Source organism: Dromiciops gliroides, chromosome 1, assembly GCF_019393635.1.
Source record: "Dromiciops gliroides isolate mDroGli1 chromosome 1, mDroGli1.pri, whole genome shotgun sequence".
Taxonomy (NCBI): Eukaryota; Metazoa; Chordata; class Mammalia; order Microbiotheria; family Microbiotheriidae; genus Dromiciops; species Dromiciops gliroides.
In genome coordinates this window covers 254,513,666-254,534,596 of record NC_057861.1, presented here as the reverse complement: position 1 = coordinate 254,534,596, position 20,931 = coordinate 254,513,666, and the positions used below count along the sequence as shown (strand labels likewise).

The following is a 20,931-nucleotide window of genomic DNA, read 5'->3' as shown; positions in this document are numbered from 1 at the left end:
TAAAGCAGTTGTTTAAGAGTTAAAAGGAAGTAGGAAGAAGAAAGCTTTAATGAGGAGGCTTTGTGAAAGATTGCTTGAGGTATATTTAATAGGGCTTTGAGGGGTTATAGACATGGTATGTGCATAAATACCTGTGTTATTTGTTGAAACAAAAAGAGATGTTTTGGTCAGAACATTTCTAAGTTCTGATCGCTAAGTGGCACCATCACCTACGGACATCTTCTCTACTAAGTGGACACCATGGTTGTGCAGTACAGCCTCATGTGTCTGACAATGAAGAATGCAACAGATGGCTCATCTATATTGGTATTTTAAATTCTAACTTTTATTGATTGGAATACTTAGGTACATAAACATGTGTAAGTCTTTCACTTTCTCATCTGGACAAAGTAGAACCCACAGGTTGAACACTGAATAATATAATATGATGATGGTGAATTGAACACTGTCTTTGCCATCAGTCTTATTTCTGGATTATTGATGAACAATTTTTCTTAATGTGCTTTTCTCAGTTTCTTTCACTTTACAAAGGAAGAATATGAGGGTAAAGAGAGGGATAGGGACAACTGATATTCTTTTAGGAGCTGGGTGATAATGGCTCTGTTTTAATTTCATTTATTATGTATTAAATGGCTTCTGCATTGTGGTTTTGGGCAGTTTTGTACTGAAAGTTTATAAAGTTTACTTTGTAATTGATAATCCAAAGAGTTAAAAATTCTTGTTTTTCTCAGGAGTAGCTGTGCCACACAAGTTGCTCTACTGGATACTGTGCACAGAATGTTCCAGAAAGATAATCTTTCAAATATCACCCGCCTAGCATTTGTGGATCGGTGTCTCCTAACTCTTTTGTGGCACTGCAGCTTGGCTGCTTTGCGGGAATTCTTTAGTAGTATTATAGTGGAAGCCCTTGACATACTGAAGTGCAGATTTACAAAGGTACCACATACTTAATTAAATATTGCTTATATTTAATACATAGGTGACCTAGACTAATGTTGTTCAGAACGATATATCGTTAATGTTTTCAGCTAAGAAACAGGCTCTATATTGCCCACTAACTCCATTTTGAAAGAGTGTGTGTGTGTGTGTGTATGTGTGTGTGTGATTTCTAACTACTTAGTAAGACCCAGATAACAAATTGTAAACATGAGTGCAATCTTAACATTAACTAGTTTAATTCTTGAGAGTCCTGTACCGTACCACTTGTGGAAATAAGTATAAACAAAGTTACCTGTAGTTTCATTTTGTTCAGTTTTCGCTTCTTGTACACAACCACATGTACTTAATAATAGCTCCTATTTCTATAGTATTGGGTTTGCAAAGTACTTTCCTCAATCTCGTGAAGTAGATAGTACAAGTGTAAATACTCAAATTTTATAGTTGAAGAACCTGAGGCCGAGACTTGCCCCATGTCTTTCCTCACTCCAAGTCCAGCATGCTTTCCATACTGCTTCTCAGGCCTAGTTATCTGGACACCCTGAAATCCATGATGCTACCTATATGATGTTTAATTACTTATATCTCAATTTTTGGCCTTGGTACAAGTATCTGATTATTTGTGTGACAATTGCACCAAGAATTTTTATATTTGTGTTTTTAATAAGCATTGTTTTTTAAATAGCATATGTTTCTGTGTAAACAAACACATATATTCTGAAAAAGGAATAGCAAGGTACTGGTATTGCTATAAATATTAATGTTGATTTTATTAGTTAGATGTTTACTGCTAAAACAATTATACAACAAGACCTCTGAGCTATTTTCGTGTGTTTGTTTTTTTCAGTTAAGTGAATCTACCTTTGATACTCAAGTCACCAAAAAGTTGGGCTACTATAAGATGCTTGAGGTATTATATTCTCGTCTCCCAAAAGATGATGTTCACTCCAAAGAATCTAGAATTAATCAAGTTTTCCATGGTTCTTCCATTGTAGAAGGAAATGAACTCACTAAGACACTTATTAAGTAGGTTTTTAAATTTTTTTATTTATTTTAATTATTTTTCTAATTACATGTAAAGATATTTTTTTTTGAGTTCCAGATTTTTCTCCCACTCTCTCTTCCCTCCCCCCTCCCTAGGACAGCAAGCAATTTGATATAGGTTTAAATATATTTCCACATTAATCATGTCGTAAGAGAAGAATCAGAACAAAAGGAAAAAAACACAAGAAAGAATAAACAAGAACAATAACAAAAAAGTAACAACAAAAGTGAAAATAATATGATTCAGTCTGCATTCAGACTCCATAGTTCTTTTTCTGAATGTGGAGAGCATTTTCCACCATAAGTCTTTTGGCATTGTTTTGAATCATTGCATTGCTGAGAAGAGTTAAGTCTACCACAATTGATCATTCCACAATGTTGTTGATACTGTGTACAATATTCTCTTGGTTCTGCTCATTTCATTTAGCATCAATTCATGTAAGTCTTTCCAGGTTTTTCTGAAATCCTTCTGCTTATCATTTCTTACATTCTATTCCATTCATATACCACAACTTGTTTAGCCATTCCCCAATTGATGGGCATCCCCTCAAATTTTAATTCTTTGCTACCACAGAAAGAGCAGCTATAAATATTTTTGTACATGTAGCTCCTTTTCCCTTTTTTATGATCTCTTTGGAATATAGACTTAGTAGTCGTATTGCTGGGTCAAAGGGTATGCAGTTTTATAGCCTTTTGGGTATGGTTCCAAATTGCTCTCCAGAATAGTTGGATCAGTTCACAGCTCCACCAGCAGTGCATTAGTGTTCCAATTTTCCCACATCTGGGGGCAGCTAGGTGGCCTAGTGGATAAAGCACCTGCCCTAGATTCAGAAGGACCTGAGTTCAAATCCCACCTCAGACATTTGACACTAGCTATGTGACCTTGGGCAACTAATTTAGCCTTCATTGCCCTGGGAAAAAAAAAAAGACCTTCTGCTTTCCAATTTTCCCACATCTTCTCCAACATTTATCATTTCCCCTTTTTGTCATATTAACCAATTAAGTAAGGTTTTTTGGTTTTGGTTTTGGTTTGGTTTTGGTGAGGCAATTGGGGTTAAGTGACTTGCCCAGGGTCACACAGCTAGTAAGTGTCAAATGTCTGAGGTAGAATTTGAACTCCGGTCCTCCTGAATCTAGGGCTGGTGCTCTATCCACTGCGCCACCTATCTGCCCCTTAAGTAAGTTTTTAATTAAGTCCATTTATAATTTACATATACCCTATTGACCTATACTATGAAGAGATGTTAAATTTATATATCTGATAATAAAATGTAAATGCTGACATTTTCTGTGATAGAGTTCTTATTTTTGTTATTGTGAACTTGGATATACTTTAGTTTATTAGTGAGAAGCAGAGATTTTTTTTTGGTGTTTTGGTTTGGTTTGGTTTGGTTTGGTTTTTTTAGTGAGGCAATTGGAGTTAAGTGACTTGCCCAGGGTCACACAGCTAGTAAGTGTTAAGTGTCTCAGGCCGGATTTGAACTCAGGTACTCCTGACTCCAGGGCCGGTGCTCTATCCACTGCACCACCAAGGTGCCCCGAGAAGCAGAGATTTTTCACTCAATCTTGATCTTTCATAAATAATCATATTTCCTATTAATTTTTTCTGATTCTCTTATAGCTTGAGACAGGCTTGTAGAACTATTATTTGTAGTACAATATGAATTTGAATAACCTGCTAATTTTATGTAACTTATGGAATATAATTGTGTAACAAATAAAGCATTTTTCATCACAATATCAACTTGTTATCAGATTAACTGAATATAGAGTGTCACTTTAATGGAATTGAAAGCTGTTAACATTTGAGGCCATGATATATCATTGTCAGAGTGTTTGGTTCAAATGGAAAATTAACTGATCATAATTTGGGTATGTTTTACAGATTATGTTATGATGCATTTACAGAAAACATGGCAGGTGAGACTCAGTTGCTGGAGAAGAGAAGACATTTTCATTGTGCTGCATATAACTGTGCCATTGCTATTCTCTGCCGTGTATTCAGTGAAATGAAATTTTACCAGGGCTTTCTGTTTACTGAAAAACCAGAGAAGGTAGGCCTTTTAGGAGGAACTTACTATCGTTAATATTGTTGTTTATGTCAAATTTCAGGGATTATATTAAACCAGTTAAAAGTATATCTTTTAATAAATTTTTTTCTATAATATTTCCAGATGGATATGGACGAATTTAAATATGTAATTGTTAAAATTTTATTTTCTCTCTTATGGCCCTGATAGTATTGTTGGAAAATATTTTCTTGTAATTAAATACTGTCTGATGGCTTTACATACCTTTGATGAAAAAAATTTCACAGTTCTATCACTTTTCATATTGTTCATATTGTAATTTATTCTTTGTTTTCACAGAACTTGCTTATTTTGGAAAACTTGATAGACCTGAAACACTGCTATACTTTTCCTATAGAAGTTGAAGTGAGTAAAAATTTTCTGTGTTCAGTTTAAATTTTAAAATATTGATGAGTATTTTGTAATCATTTTACAACTTCATTTAATTGGAACCCAATTAATCAAAATTCTCAATTGGATTTTTTCCCTACACTTGACCTTTAGCAGAAGGGCCAAATAAATGATAACAAAATAAAAGGATGTTAGGAATTTGGACAAAAAAGAATTTGAGAAGTTCTGATACTGATTCGTATTCATCCCTTTCCCGTACTTGTGGCATTTTGGTGGATTTTTTACTTCTTCGGTGTAAGAACTCCTTCCACATGGGCGGCTAGGTGGTGCAGTGGATAGAGCACTGGCCCTGGAGTCAGGAGTACCTGAGTTCAAATCCGGCCTCAGACACTTAACACTTACTAGCTGTGTGACCCTGGGCAAGTCACTTAACCCCAGTTGCCTCACTAAAAAAAAAAAAAAAGAACTCCTTCCACTAATGTAATTTAAAACCCCTCTAAGTCTTTTCGTTCTTAGTCATTCTTTTGAATATTTTTCTGATAAATCTTCCTCAGAAGATTTGCTTTATAGAAATCTTCGTAGGCTGTTGTTGTACAAAGATCACACATATCAATTGCTCCAACACTTAAATTAATGTTTTTATGTAGACCAAGTACTGTGCAACTCTTAGCACAGTCTGCTGACTTGTTTATTTGTTTTTGCAACTCTTTAGAAAGTGGGGAGAGAGGGCAGAGAGAGGAAACTACCATTTTGTGGTTTTGTCTTTTTTGTTGATTTATGTGGCTTTGTGAACTTAGAATCACTTCCACACTTTGAATGAGACATTAGAGTAAGTTTTTAATGGAGTCCTACTCTTCGTAATAATAAACAGTGTACAGAATTATATTCCTAAAGCATTACAAAATCCTGAATCTTTGATGAAAAATTTAGGTTTAGTATGTTATGAAGCACATTTCTGAAATATTTCAGTAAAAATGGGTTGAAAGAAGAAGCATTTTCCTGAAGTTTGCCTAATTAGTTGATTGAAGTTTGCCTATAAAGGTCAAGATAGATGAAATAATCAATATGAGACTATGAAGTGGGAGCAGTTAGAGGCTACCAGAGGTCAAACTATAAATCTTAGGTTTCTGTCTTGAAAATCAGGAGTTACCATTCTGATTTTTTTCTAACTTCATTGAAAGCTGTTGATATTTGAGGCCACGGTATATCATTAGGTCTGAGTGTTTGGTTAAAATTGAACATTAATTGATCTAATGATGCTATGGGACTGAGAGAAGAGGAAAGACAAGGAACTTGGAAAATTTACAGTAAACTTAGAAAATTGGGGAGAATTTTCACATAAAAATACAGAGGAACTAATCTAGCCCAACAAGATGAACAGTAGAGTGAAATTCACTCACTAGCTCATCACTAAATTCTTGGTTTGGCATCTAAGAGCCAGCTAGTTTAGCTCATTTCCTTCTGCAGTTGTCTCTCCATCTGGGGAATTAGTAAGGCAAGAGAAACATTCCACTACTCACTAATAATAATGGCTATCATTTATATAGCACTCTAAGGCTTACAGAGCACCTCACATAGGTATCTTGTTTGATCCTCACAACAACCTTGTGAGGGAAGTGCTATTATTATTCCCATTTTTCAGATGAGGAAACTGAGATTGAAAGAAGTAAAGTGACTTGCCCAGGGTCACATGCTTATAAGTGCACAATTCAAATTCAGGTCTTCCTGACTCCAAGTTTAGCACTTTCCATTGCACCAAAGCTTCCCAAGTGAAATACAGACAAAATAACAGTCCATGAGATGAGTTAATTGGAGGACTCCCTAAAGGTTTAACTTTGATAGAGAAACATAAACACTGATTCTCAAGGTTTGTAAATCTAGAGCTGGAAAGAGCCATACATCTAACCCTCTCATTTTATAGATTAGGGAGCTAAGACCCAGAGAGCATCTGACTTGCCCAGGATCCCAAAGTGAGGATTTGAACTCCAACTTGGTGAATCTAAGTTTGGCACTCTCCCTTTACACATCTCTCCCATTGTACCCTTTTATAATTAGACCACATCCGGAATATTTTATTCAGTCCTAGGTGCCACATTTTAGGACAGGTATTAATGAATTGAGGGTCCCCCAAAAAGGAACATTGGATAGAAAAATTAGAAAGAAGTAAATTTTGGCTCAGTGTAATAATACTTCCTAGCAATTAGAGCTGCCTGAAAGTGGAATGAACCAGCCTCAATAACTAGGGGGTTCTTTCCAAGAGGTCTTGAAGCAAAGCATAGAAGATCTCTTATTGAGTGTGTTGTAGAGGGATTTTTGTTTTACGTACAAGTTGACTGGATGGCCTTTGAGATTGTATGTGGTGTGTATTCTAAACACAGGGAATTATCTATGTGAATACATCGAGGATGGAGATAAAATTTCAAGCTTGGAAAATACCATGTGTCCTTGCAGAAGTGTTGATGTTGTCATTTTCTTTATCTTACAGGTCCCCATGGAAAGAAAGAAAAGATATATTGCTATTAGAAAAGAAGCCAGAGATGCCGCAAATGGAGATTCAGGTGAGATATTCTTGAAATAGTGAAAAGTAGCTTCTGCTGATATTTTTTAAATTAATGTGTTTTTCTTTTTCAGTTTAGTAATTTTTTTTCTCTTCCTCTTATCTCCCTACTTGGGGGAAAAAAAAGTAAAAAAAAAAACCATTGTAAGAAAAATGAATGCATCATCAAGAAAAAAATTCTCATTGACCGTATCCAAAAATATGTGTCTTCTTCTTCGTATTGTCTGTCGTCTGTCAGGAGGAGAGTTCTACTAATATTAAAAATTAGAAAGAGATATAAACTGCTTGGACCTCACAGGAATATTTTTCAAGTGATTCCCACAGAAATGTTAAGTGGTCAAGTAGGAGGTCAAAAATTCCATAAGATAAAACTGTATAAGCGGCTCATGTTCTTTAGACAGAATAAAGAATTATTGGTTCTTTTCAGTAAATCTGTACTCATTGGGTCAGGTGACAGTTGATTGTTTTCTTGAATTAAATTATTTTGAATGTTTCCTTATGTGATATGCAAAAATGACAATTTTGAAAGTGATAAAATCAATTTGTTCATTTAAGAATGACTGGAGGGGGCAGCTAGGTGGCTCAGTGGATAAAGCACCGGCCCTGGATTCAGGAGGACCTGAGTTCAAATCCGGCCTCAGACACTTGACACTTGCTAGCTGTGTGACCCTGGGCAAGTCACTTAACCCCCATTGCCCTCACCAAAAAAAAAAAAAAAAAGAATAACTGGAGCAGCTAGTAAAGAGAGCACCGGGCCTGGAGTTGGGAGGACTTGAGTTCATCTGGCCTCACATACTTATTAGCTGTGTGACCCTAAGCAAGTCACTTAACCCTGTTTGCCTTAGTTTCTTCATCTGTAAAATGAGCTGGAGAAGGAAATGGCAAACTGCTCCAGTATCTTTGCCAAGAAAACCCCAAAAGGGGTCATGGAGAGTCAGAAATAACTCAAGATGACTAAAAAACAACAAAAAAGAATGATTAGGTAAAAAAAATCAAATTTACAAAAGAGGGTTCAATTTTATCATCATGGCATATTTGTTAATGGTTTGTGTATTTTACAAAAAAATTTTTGCAATCTTATCAAAAACATAAACTCCACAATAGCTCCTAGAATGACCCGCAAATCTATATGTAAAATACAAAACAGTTATTTGCTAATGATACTTTTTGGCAAAGAAAGATTTTCTCTCCCATTTCCAACATAGTAAATGCTTTTGTTTTATTCATTCATTCGTTCATTCATTCTTTTTCTTTCTTTTTTTTTTTTTTTTAAAGAGGGACCTCATTATTTGTCTTCATTGTCATATATGGCTGACAGCAGTCTGAGTGAGGAAATGAGTCAATTTGATTTTTCTACTGGAGTACAAAGCTATTCATACAGTACCCAGGATTCTAAAGCTCCTGTTGTTCATTTCCGGAGAAGGGTAATAACATTTTAACATATATTTATAGAGAAAAATTAGTGTAAGTATGCTTAGTAAATGATGTGAAATTTAGTATGTGATTCTTTTTATCCACTTGCAATGGAAGATGTATATGTGTGTGTTCACATTAGCCAGAGACCACATGGTATTTTGTTTTTGTTTTTGCAGGGCAATGAGGGTTAAGTGACTTTTCCCAAGGTCACACAGCTAGTTAAGTGTCAAGTGTCTGAGGCCGGATTTGAACTCAGGTCCTCCTGAATCCAAGGCCAGTGCTTTATCCACTGCGCCACCTAGCTGCCCAAACATGGTATTTTGGATAGAATGCTGGGTTTAGTTAGTACTACCCAGGTTCAAATTCTCCATCTGCCATTTCCTGGCTGTGTGATGCTAAATTAAGTCCCTTAATCCCTCAGTACTACAAGCCACTAGTTAAGACTCTTCTCTTGGGGCAACTAGGTTGCACAGTGGATAAAGCACCGGCCCTGGATTCAGGAGGACCTGAGTTCAAATCTGGCCTCAGACACTTGACACTTAGTAGCTGTGTGACCCTGGGCAAGTCACTTGACCCTCATTGCCCTAAAAAAAAGACTCTTTCCTCTCCCCTACCCTCCCCTTCCCTTTCCTTTGATAGGTGGGTTGTGAGATGTATTGGAAGAAGTTTCCATACCCAGTTCCCCATACTTCTTATACTGTACTCTTCTCTACATACACTACAATCTAGGGACACTGGCCTCCTTGGTGTTTTATGTGTTCTTGTTAATGAATGGTATATAGAAATCCCTTGATTTCTTATTTTTCCATAGGAACGTCTTGAATCCACGGTCCAGGATGATGTAATGGAGTTAGAAATGGATGAACTCAATCAGCACGAATGTATGACAGCCATGACAGCCTTGATTAAGCATATGCAGAGAAACCATATCACACCTCCCATAGAAGAGGTATTACTTCATTCCCATATAATTTTCATTCATTTTATTTGTTGGCATTATGATGAAAAATAAGTTCTGGATAAATAAAATAAATTCTTAATTACCTCATTTCAAAGTAATTTCTTATTGTGTAACCAGATTGTTTCAGTCATTTTTCTGTATAATTTTGAGTGTACGTGGGATCATCCAACTAGAGGTAGAAGGGACATCAGAAGGCATCTCTTCCCACCCTCATTTTGTACGTGAAGAAAATGAGACCCCATGAGGAAGTGACTTGCGGAGCGTGTTACAAGTGATAAGCTTTAGAAATGGGAGTGGATTGAACCCAGTTCCCCTGATTCCAGACCTAGTGAATGCTCTTTGTACCATATAGCCATTTTTTAAATTTGTTTCAGGGTTCAGAGCCAACAGGTCTTCCTCCATGGATGAAGTTTCTTCATAGTAAATTGGAAAATCCATCAACACCATTAAATATTCGTCTCTTCTTAGCCAAACTCATAATAAATACGGAAGAAGTAAGTAGTATATTATATAAATTTTTATTTTTATTTCATTATTTAGTACAAGATTTAAACACACTAAATAAAATAAGCATTTTTCTTATATAATTAGAACAGAAAAAAAAGATTGCATATTTTCAAAGCTATCTGCCATTCTTTTCTTACTTTTCCACTCTTTTTTCTCATGTTGGTAACTCCATTACTTTCTCCTCTTCCTCCAAAGAATTGTTTCTAGTAGAAAAGTAGTCACAGTACTCATTCAACTGTTTCTGGAAAATAGTCCATTTTATCTCTGAATCAGTGAGAATTTTATATGCTAGGAATTCTTCACATAGATCAAGACCAAAAAAAAAAAGATCTTTTTGTATAATTTTTGATGCTTGCCTTTTTACTACTCTGAGCAATATGATGTCTAGAAAGCACACAACAGAGTGGTTGGCTTACAGTAAACACAATGATTTTCATTAATATAGGATCTTTAATAATTATTATTATTGCTAACAGTTATATTTAGGCTTGCAAATCCAAAGCACTCTACTGTGCTTTTTTTTGCTTTTTTTTTTTTTCAGGGCAATGAGGGTTAAGTGACTTGCCCAGACACACACAGCTAGTAAGCATCAAGTGTCTGAAGCTGGATTTGAACTCAGATCCTCCTGAATCCAGAGCCAATGCTTTATCCACTGTGCCACCTAGCTGCCCCCTCTACTGTCCTCTTAAACATGGTTATCTAGGGAAATTACCTAAAGATGTTGTCATCTCTAGAACCCTTTATAGTAGTTCTCTTTTGGAATTTCTCGCAGGTTCATGACACTTTTTTTTTCTTCCTTGGGGGTGGCAACAGTTCATCCTTTGGATTTGAGTTTAAAATTTTGAAACATCCAAAAGTCATTAAGAACCACAATTTAGGTCTGCATGTCAGTCAGGTGGAAGAAGGGTTCCTGTGAGTTACTTTATTTTAATCTCTGTAGAAGTTATTCCAGCAATAATATTGTACAAAAAGGGGGCCATTACTATTGATCTATGGTTTTAGTAAATTAGACATAGATTGAATAAAGAATCTTATAAACTGTGAATTTATTTTCTTGAATTGACTGTATTTATGGACTTAGGTCAAATTCGAATATAAAATGTTAACTGTTTGAATAAGTGTTCAAAATTCAATATTGCTTTTTTTAAATAACCCTTTAAATTTTGGTTTAAATTTTTTCTTTTAGGTTTTCCGGCCATATGCAAAACACTGGCTTAATCCTTTGCTACAGCTAGTTGTTTCTGAAAATAATGGAGGAGAAGGGATTCACTACATGGTGGTAGAGATAGTAGTAGTTGTTCTTTCATGGACAAGCATCGCTACACCCAAAGTAATGATTTTATATGTAATTGAATTAGTTCTATGTTTTTGCAAATATCTAATAACATAATTTTTCCTTTTCATCAAATACACTACCATATTGTTAATATTTTGCAAAACAGGTAAATATTTAAAAGGTGAATAACTTAGTCCTAAGGGATTTCATAATTTTAAATTTAATTCTTTTGGTATCAAAAATATTTTTATTGTTAGCTTTTTTTTTCTAACAAAAAAGAGTAAAAATAATAATTGTTAACATTTACATAGTGTTTCAAGTTTGCAATGCATTTTAAAACTACAAGTGATGCCTCATTTATTCAGTATCATTGAAGAGTTATCATTGAAGGATTAAATGTCCCTCAAAATTGACTTTTTTGGACAAGTGAAGCATATTCCTTTCAAAATGAAAAAAATTTTAAACACCTTTCAAAGTATTTCTAAAAAGTTTTATGCTTCTCTGCCTTTGGGGAGTACAAAACACAATTTAATTTTTTTCAATGACTAAGGATAATTTTTATTTCAATATTTCAAAGGTTCATGAATTTGAAGAAAAATACATTCATGAATTGACTTTTGCTTTTTTATTAAAATATTTTAGTATTTAGTATTTATTAATATGTTTTAATATTTTGTATATTATTATTTAGTATTAAATATTTTAAGATTAAATATGACTACTAGTTTCTATATTTTTCAGGGTGTTCCTAAAAATGAACTACTGGCAAATAGATTACTTCAATTCCTGATGAAACATGTCTTTCACCCAAAAAGAGCTGTGTTTAGGCACAACCTTGAAATCATAAAAACTGTTGTTGAATGCTGGAAGGATTGTTTATCCATACCATACAGGTACAAAGTTGGCAGAAGGCTTTTCTTTTTTAAAAAGTTTGTCTTTAAAAAATTAATTACTAGGAAGGAAGTAATTTCTTAAAAGGTAATTGTTTTAGAAACACTTACGCTTGAGTAGAAGGGACAGATATAAACCATGAAACCATAAAGCAGTTGTATTGATTGGGATATTGATTGAGCTAAATCCCTTATAATCCTAATTGCTTTTATTCCATATTATTTGGTTTTCCTTATATAAAGCTCCACAAGTTTAGATAAATATCACATCTTTTTGTATGTACACATACACATGGACTTAGTCTGATTTTGCACGGTAGTATATTATTTTAGTCATAGCTTGGATTTTATTAACACTGTTAAGTTAATCAAGTGAGAGAACTAAAATAAGACTAATTTTTATATTCCATTCCATTTTTATTCTAATCAGTGTATTTCACTATTTGATAATCTTAGAATAATTTTAGAAGTACATGATTCAAATAGAGGAACAGTTCTAAAAACATCTTAATTTTAATAATGAAAATAAATATAACTTAGAGATGAACAAACTTTGTTTAGTTTGAGGGAAGCGGTAGAGAGAAGAAGGGGAGAGAGGACATATTCAGATTTATCAGTATCAAAACACTAGATTAACCTAAATGCAAATCAGTGAAAAGTCAGCGGTAATGGATGAAAAAGGCAGCTAGATGGCTCATTGGATAGAGTGCTGGGTCTGGAGTCAGGAAGATCTGGGTTCAAATGTTTACTAGCTTTGTGACGCTAGGCAAGGCACTTAACCTGTTTGCCTTAATCCACTGGAGAAGGAACTGGCAAACCACTCCAGTATCCTTGCCAAGAAAACCCCATGGGCTGTATAGTCCATGGGGTCATAGTCAGACACAACTGAACCACAAAAACAATGGATTCTAGAAGGATGTGAAGGAAAACCAGTAGAATCATAGAATTTCATAGGGAAAGTTTCCATAAATCTGTGAATTTTCTGGTGAATATTTTTCATAGGTATTTGTATTGTTTCTTTATTTATAGCTTAATGGACCATTTATATGTATTTTTTTTCTTTTGTTCTTTTGTTTCAGGATAATATTTGAGAAGTTTTCTAATGGAGACCCTAACTCAAAAGACAATTCAGTAGGAATTCAATTATTAGGAATCATAATAGCAAATAACTTACCTCCTTATGATTCAAAAAGTGGTATAGAAAGTACAAGGTGAGAATCACATCTGTTTTTTGCATTGATGTTTTTGTTAGAATGTAGTTGAGCCAGCTTGAGCAAAATGGAGTAAAGCTCTTCATTTGAAAATTCTGTGGCAGGGACAGGAATCCAGTATTTTTGCTTTTTTGTTTTTTGTTTTTTGCAGGGCAGTGGGGGTTAAGTGACTTGCCCAGGGTCACACAGCTAGTAAGTGTCAAGTGTCTGAGGCTGGATTTGAACTCAGGTACTCCTGAATCCAGGGCCAGTGATTTATCCACTGCACCACCTAGCCGCCCCCAGGAATCCAGTTTAATAAAAAAATGTCCCTTTTTAACAATTTAACAAGAACATTTAGTGTGAGTGATTATATTGTAAGAATATGAGAAATATTTCAGGGAATTTTATTTTGTAGGAATAGTTTAGTTGGTTCATAATAGATTTTATACCTGACAGAAGATAGGAAATTCTTGATTCCAAATGAAATTTGTTGGTTATTGCCTCATTGTTATTACCTCTTCTGTCTCTTTTCCCAGTCAAACAGAAAACATATATTTTTATAGGATCTTAAAGTTATTCCTCATTTTATAAATGAGAAAAACAGGATCAAAGATCAGAAATAACTTACTTGAAGTCATTGAGTTTAGTTTGAATAAGAATTCTTGTTGGTTCACTGCCCTGACATGCTAAAATTTCAGGTTTAAATGTGCACAATATACTTATTTCATAACATATATAGAAAATGTATGTTATAACAGAATTTCAAATTGTGGCTTATGCTAATAAGAATGATAAGAACTTGTAGAGCCAGGTCTATACTGACTAAACATAGATGGAGAAATGATTACTGTGTGTAGTCACATACATTATTCATTAGAGAATCCTAAATCAGTACTGGATCAGAAAAAACAATAGAAAGATAAGAAAATATGGAGTGCAGTTATATAGCAGCTCAAGTCTACCTAGGTAAACCTAGAAAATGTGAACTGGAGCAAAGTAAAGGCATAAAAACCAGGCTCTGCTGCTTCCTACCAATGGGACCTGCACTCATTAGTTACGTCTCTGAGTCTCCCTCTCCTCTGTGCAATTATAGGGCAGGACTAGGTAGCTCCAAATCCTGTTATCTTGTGACTCTATCACTAATTCTTTTTTTTTTTTTAAGTGAGGCATTTGGGGTTAAGTGACTTGCCCAGGGTCACACAGCTAGTAAGTGTTAAGTGTTTGAGGCCAGATTTGAACTCAGGTACTCCTGACTCCAGGGCCAGTGCTCTATCCACTGCACCACCTAGCTGCCCCTTCTATCACTAGTTCTTAGGGAAGCTCAGTCAGAATACTCAGATAGCTATGAGATTTCATCAGTGTGGATATGATGTCAGATGAAGCAAATATTAGCCTCTCCAGTGGGTCTGCACGTGCTTCAAGCTTTACTTGCTTTCTCATGACATTACAAAGATAACAGTGGAGAACACTGACTTCCTATCACTTACCCTTCACATTCCACCTGAGGCTAGTTCCTCATCTTTTTCACTTATACACTTCTTTGTTTGCATCTTTTTTTCTACTTCATTGTAGACCTCTCTCTTTTGTGTTCTTTCTTTCTTTTCATATTAATGGATACCAGTATATTACTGGCTATCATGTTTAGTACTGTCTGCTCTTCCTCAGATGCTCCGTGACATACTTAATTGTCCTAGAGGGAGAATCAGCAAATTGTTTATTCCTCTTTGCAACTCCCATGCCCTCCCACTCCCCGCTGGCCACCATCCCTCAGCATCCTTTCTTCCTTTGAAGCTGGCTCTCTTCAGAGCATTTGATATAGATTCCGGTGTCAGATAGGTAGGTGGGAGGTGGAACAGTTTTTAAGTTCTTACCATGTGCTAGGCGTGTTGTTAAGAACTGGAAATACCAATAAAAGCAAAAGAGACTCTCCCTGCCTTGACGGCAAGTCAAGGAACTTACAAATTCTGGGGGGGGGGAATGGGGGTTAAGTGACTTGCCCAGGGTCACACAGCTAGTAAGTGTCAAGTGTCTGAGGCTTGATTTGAACTCAAGTACTCCTGAATCCAGGGCTGGTGCTTTATCCACTACACCACTTAGCTGCCCCTGGAACTTACAAATTCTAATCAAAGAAGATAATACATTAAAAGAAACTGGAGGGGCAGCTAGGTGGCACAGTGGATAAAGCACCGGCCCTGGATGCAGGAGTTCCTGAGTTCAAATCCAGCCTCAGACACTTGACACTTACTAGCTGTATGACCCTGGACAAGTCACTTAACCCCCATTGCCCCGCAAAAAAAAAAAAAAAGAAACTGGAAATCCGTGAGATTGGGGTGCTTTATGAAATGACGGTCTAGGGCATAAACTCAACACTCGGGGGAGGGGTCCCAGAGGTGGGAATCATCTCCAGCATGAGGACATGGAAGAGTCCAGAAAGCACCAGGAATAGGTCACAGAGAGAATCACGCATGGAAGGCCTTTATGAAATCCTGGTCATGGACAGAAAACCAACAATTGGTGGGCCCTGGCCAGGCTGTAGAAAAGCCCAGGGAGTCATGAATGGATCTCAAAGAGAAGTGAGAATAGATGGCACCTGGGTCCTCATATAGCAGCCTCTTTTCTCAGTCAGTGCCTGACTCAGAGTCTTCCTTTTATTCCTAATTCCTCTCCTCCTAATGAAGGGCTTCAGTATACACAAAAATTGTCTATATGGGGGAAGATAGGCGTTATTAATGTTTTCTCAGTTTCCTTTTTTGGTCCCAGATTTTTGCTTTGCCTTCTGTATCTTCTGATACCTTCAGAACCAGTCTCTCAGGGCCTTCATAATTGTACCACCTCACTGGGGGCCTCCTCCAGCTACAATGGAGTTAGTCCCACTACTTTCTCTTTGTTTTCTTTAGCGCTTTTTCATCTCTTATTAATACAAAGAGGATTGTGATACCAATGGTGGTGATACCACCGTTCTTTTTTTTTTCCCTTTTTTTTTCTTTCTTTTTTTTTTAATGTATAAAGTATTTTATTTTTTCCGTTACATGTAAAGATAGTTCTCAACTTTTGTTTATACAAGCTTTACAATTTCAGATTTTTCTCCCTCCCTCCCCCCTCCCCTAGACAGCAGGTAATCTGATATAGGTTATATCTATATATCTCTATACATATAGATATAGATATATACACACACATATATATATACACATAATAACATTAATCCCATTTCTGCATTAATCCTGTTACAAGAGAAAGAATCAGAGCAGTGATGCAAAACCTCAAAATAGAAAAAAAACAGCACCCAAAACAAAAGAAATAATATGGTTCAATCAGCATCTATACTCCACAGTTCTTTTTTTTTTTTTCCTTGGATTTGGAGATCCTCTTCTATCATGAGTTCCCTGGAACTCTTCTGTACCATTGCATTGGTGAGAAGAATATAGTCCATCACAGTAGGTCAACACTCAATGTTGATGATACTGTGTACAGTGTTCTTCTGGTTCTGCTCATCTCACTCATCATCAGCTCATGTAAGACCCTCCAGATACCACCGTTCTTGATGGTGAAAACAATTTGTTATAAAAAACAACTTTGTAGATATTTTTGATCTTTTGTCCATTTTTTGTCCTTCCAGACTCATCAGAGATAAGTATGGAAGTAGGTGAGCTAGTCCCATAGCAAAAAAGATCTACTGGTGGACAGCCATAGTACCATAGTGGCATGTCCATAATACTAGGGAAACTGAGGGAAGGCTTTAGTGTTTTGGATGGGTCCTCTATGGAGGATTGATGACAAAGGATGGATAAGAACCACCCGGATTAAGAGTGTGTGGAGAGCTTTTAGGTCTTTTTCCCAAAGAAATCATGGAAGGGGGAAAGGGACCCACATGTACAAAAATATTTATAGCTGCTCTTTACGTGGTAGCAAGGAATTGGAAGTTGAGGGGGTGCCCATCAATTGGGGAATGGCTGGAAAAGTTATGGTATATGAATACAATGGAATACTATTGTGCTGTAAGAAATGATGAGCAGGAGGAGTTCAGAGAAACCTGGAGGGTCTTACGTGAGCTGATGATGAGTGAGATGATCAGAACCAGAAGAACATTGTACACAGTATCATCCACATTGAGTGTTGACCTACTGTGATGGACTATATTCTTCTCACCAATGCAATGGTACAGAAGAGGATCTCCAAATCCAAGAGAAAAAAAAAAAAGAACTGTGGAGTATAGATGCTGATTGAACCATACTATTTCTTTTGTTTTGGGTGCTGTTGTTTTTTTTTTCTATTTTGAGGTTTTGCATTACTGCCCTGATTTTTTTCTCTTATAACAGGATTAATGCAGAAATAGGATTAATGTTATTATGGATATATATGTGTGTGTGTGTGTGTGTGTGTGTGTGTGTGTGTGTGTGTGTGTGTGTATAGATATAGATAGATATATAGATATAGATAGATATAGATATAGATATATAGATACAACCTATATCAGATTACCTGCTGTCTAGGGGAGGGGGGAGGGAGGGAGAAAAATCTGAAATTGTAAAGTTTGTATAAACAAAAGTTGAGAACCATCTTTACATGTAACAGAAAAAATAAAATACCTTATATGTAAAAAAAAAATTCATTAAAGGTTTTCTAAGCAGTTAAAAAAAAAAAGAGTGTGTGGAGAGGCTACAGTCTTCACTAATGATACTCTCAGAAGGAATACCTATACTAATAAATGCCTGGATTCATTGAAGTAAGGGTAATGCTTCACACCGTTTTTCATATATAGTTACGTCATAGTTTTCTATATAATAGGATATTATTGTTTCCAAAAGCTTTCTTGAATAATGTCCAGGATTTTCTTGATGTTTTGGTTCAAGTGCACCTTGGACTTAAAGAAAATTTATTTTTCATGTCTCCTTTCTGCGTTGTGATGAAGAACTTATAGTACTTCATTTTATATGTGTAGTTTGGATCACAGCAAACTATTTGAATGATTTTATACAAATTTATTTTCTTTATTTTTAATTTGTAGATACTTCCAAGCTTTGGTCAACAATATGTCTTTTGTAAAGTATAAAGAAGTGTATGCAGCTGCAGCAGAAGTGTTAGGATTAATTCTTCAATATATTGCTAAGACAGAAAATGTAAGTGAACTTTTATATAAATTACTTTTTCTTTATAATCAGTTATAATGCTACCAACATATTGAACACTTACTGTATAGAAAGTCCTTTTGTAGACACTAAGAAATAGTCCCTTTTTTCAAGGAACTTCTGATTCTTTAAATGAAGAATAAGATGTATACAGTAATCTATATTTTGTGATGTTATGGGGATCCAGGAAAAGAAACACCTAGCCCAGATACCCTAAAAACAGTGCTCATGTAAGTTATGTTACAGGGCCTAACAAAAAATTAAAAGAAAAAATATGATACTAACATGTTAAAGCAGATTAAGACTATATCCCAATACTCACATAAACCCGTATCACCCTTTCTCACTAATGCAGTGTGTATCTGTGGCGGAATTGTGCACATACTTAGAAGAAGTGCAGGCTTTCATGTCATTAGTGCATTCAGGAATATCTGAATCATAGGAAACTGCTTCTCTCTTAACTCTTGACAGTTAGTCCTCATTATTCCAGCTAGGTTAAACACAGTGGATAGAGGGCCAGGCCTAGAGTCAGGAGGACCTAGTTCAAATCCAACCTCAGAGACTAGTTGTATGATGCTGGTCGTGTCATTTGACCTTTTGCCTCAGTTTCCTCTTCTGTAAAATGAGCTACAGAAGGAAATGGCAAATCACTCCAATATCTTTGCCAAGAAAACCCCAAATGGGGTCACAAACACTTGGACACGACCAAATAACAACAAAAGGGACTAGGTAAGGCATAAGTGGCACAGTGGATAGAGTCCCAACCATGGAGTCAGGAGGACCTGAGTTCAAATACGACCTCAGACACTAACTAACTGGGCAAGTCACTTAACCCTTTTTGCCCCAGTTTTCTCATCTGTAAAATGATGTGAAGAAGGAAATGGCAAACCACTCCAGTATCTTTGCCCAGAAAATCCTAAATGAGGGTCAGAGAAAGTCAGACAAAATGCATTTATGAGCTCTTTCAACTTACAGTCATTCTTTTAAATTTATTTATTTATTTATAATTTTTCCCAAGTTACATGTAAAAAACAAATTTTTTTTCACATTGATTTTTTTAAATTTTTTTTTTTTTTTTAGTGAGGCAATTGGGGTTAAGTGACTTGCCCAGGGTCACACAGCTAGTAAGTGTTAAGTGTCTGAGGCCAGATTTGAACTCAGGTACTCCTGACTCCAGGGCCAGTGCTCTATCCACTGCGCCACCTAGCTGCCCCCCACATTGATTTTTTAAAACTCTGTGTTCCAAATTTTCTTCCTCTCTCCCTCCCCACCCCACCCTAAGAAGTCAAGCAATTCAATATAGGTTATACATGTGCAGTCATGCAAAACATCTCTCACATTAGTCAAGTTGTGAAAGAAAACAGACATAACTTTAGAAAGAGGAACTAACAAAAAAATTATACTTCATTCTGTATTCAGATACCATCAGTTCTTTCTCTGTAGATGGATTGCATTTTTCATAAGTCCTTCTGATAGCATCCTGCTCATCATTTCTTTCACAGTTACTATTGCTAACTGTATTGCCCTCCATCCTATTCCCTCCCCTTGATATTTACTCTTTTTTCTATCTTCTTTCACCCTATCCCTCCTCAAAATTGTTTTGCTTTTTACTGCCCCCTTCCCCAATCTGCCCTCCCTTCTTTCACCTCTCCCCCCTTATTTCCTTCCCCTCCTACTTTACCATAGGGCAAGATATATTAATATACCCCCTTGAGTGTGTATGTTATTCCCTCTTTGAGCTTAGTCACTCTTAAAAGAGCATTTATATTATTGTATGTTGAGGGGATATGGGAAAACTGGGACACTGTTGGTGGAGTTGTGGGAAGATCCAGCCATTCTGGAGAGCAATTTGGAACTAAGCCCTAAGGGCTATAGAACTGTCCATACCCTTTGATCCAGCAATACCACTGTTAGGTTTATATCTCAGACATCCCCCAAAGGAGAAAAAGACCTATCTGTACAAAAATATTTATAGTAGCTCTTTTTTTTGGTGGCTAAGAATTGGAAGTTAAAGGAATGTCCATCAATTGGGGAATGGTTAAGCAAGCTGTGGAATATGATGGTGATGGAATATTATTGTGCTATAAGAAACGAGAAGCAGAATGATTTCAGAAAGACCTGGAAAGACTTATATGAACTGATTTATAATGAAGTGAGCAGAACCAAGAGAACATTGTGCACAGTGAAAGCAGTATTATTTGATGAAGAACTGTGAATGACTTAACCATTCTTAGCAATGCAATGATCGAAGACAGTTCCAAAGGACTAATGATAAAGCATACTATCCACCTCCAAAGAAAGAACTTATATGGATTGAACACAGACTGAAGCATGCTATTTTTCAATTTCTTTCATTTTTTAAAATTTAAATTATCTTGTACAAAATGACGAATATAGTAATGTTTTACATAATTACACATGTATAACCCATATCTGATTGCTTACTGCCTCAGGGAGGGAAGGAGAGATGAAATTTGGAAGTGAAAACTATAAATATAAATGTTTGTTATTTTTAAAAAATGAGGCCGCAGCCATTGAGATAACAGAATAGACTTTATCCTTATCTGGAAAAAAAAAAGCATTTAGATATTCTGTGAATAGT

At 35.8% G+C, this 20,931-nt stretch overlaps 1 protein-coding gene across 1 annotated transcript in view; it reads left to right on the top strand.

Annotated features, from left to right (window-relative positions):
* Nucleotides 1-20,931, top strand: part of PRKDC (protein kinase, DNA-activated, catalytic subunit) — a 174,792-nt gene that overhangs the window by 81,564 nt on the left and 72,297 nt on the right. Inside the window, exons 41-52 of the mRNA XM_043967385.1 lie at nt 732-936; nt 1,784-1,962; nt 3,866-4,034; nt 4,350-4,415; nt 6,886-6,958; nt 8,233-8,381; nt 9,185-9,322; nt 9,709-9,828; nt 11,028-11,171; nt 11,859-12,010; nt 13,087-13,218; nt 18,209-18,320. Of these exons, the coding sequence (XP_043823320.1) occupies nt 732-936; nt 1,784-1,962; nt 3,866-4,034; nt 4,350-4,415; nt 6,886-6,958; nt 8,233-8,381; nt 9,185-9,322; nt 9,709-9,828; nt 11,028-11,171; nt 11,859-12,010; nt 13,087-13,218; nt 18,209-18,320 (1,639 nt within the window). The remainder of the gene's footprint in view (nt 1-731; nt 937-1,783; nt 1,963-3,865; nt 4,035-4,349; nt 4,416-6,885; nt 6,959-8,232; nt 8,382-9,184; nt 9,323-9,708; nt 9,829-11,027; nt 11,172-11,858; nt 12,011-13,086; nt 13,219-18,208; nt 18,321-20,931) is intronic.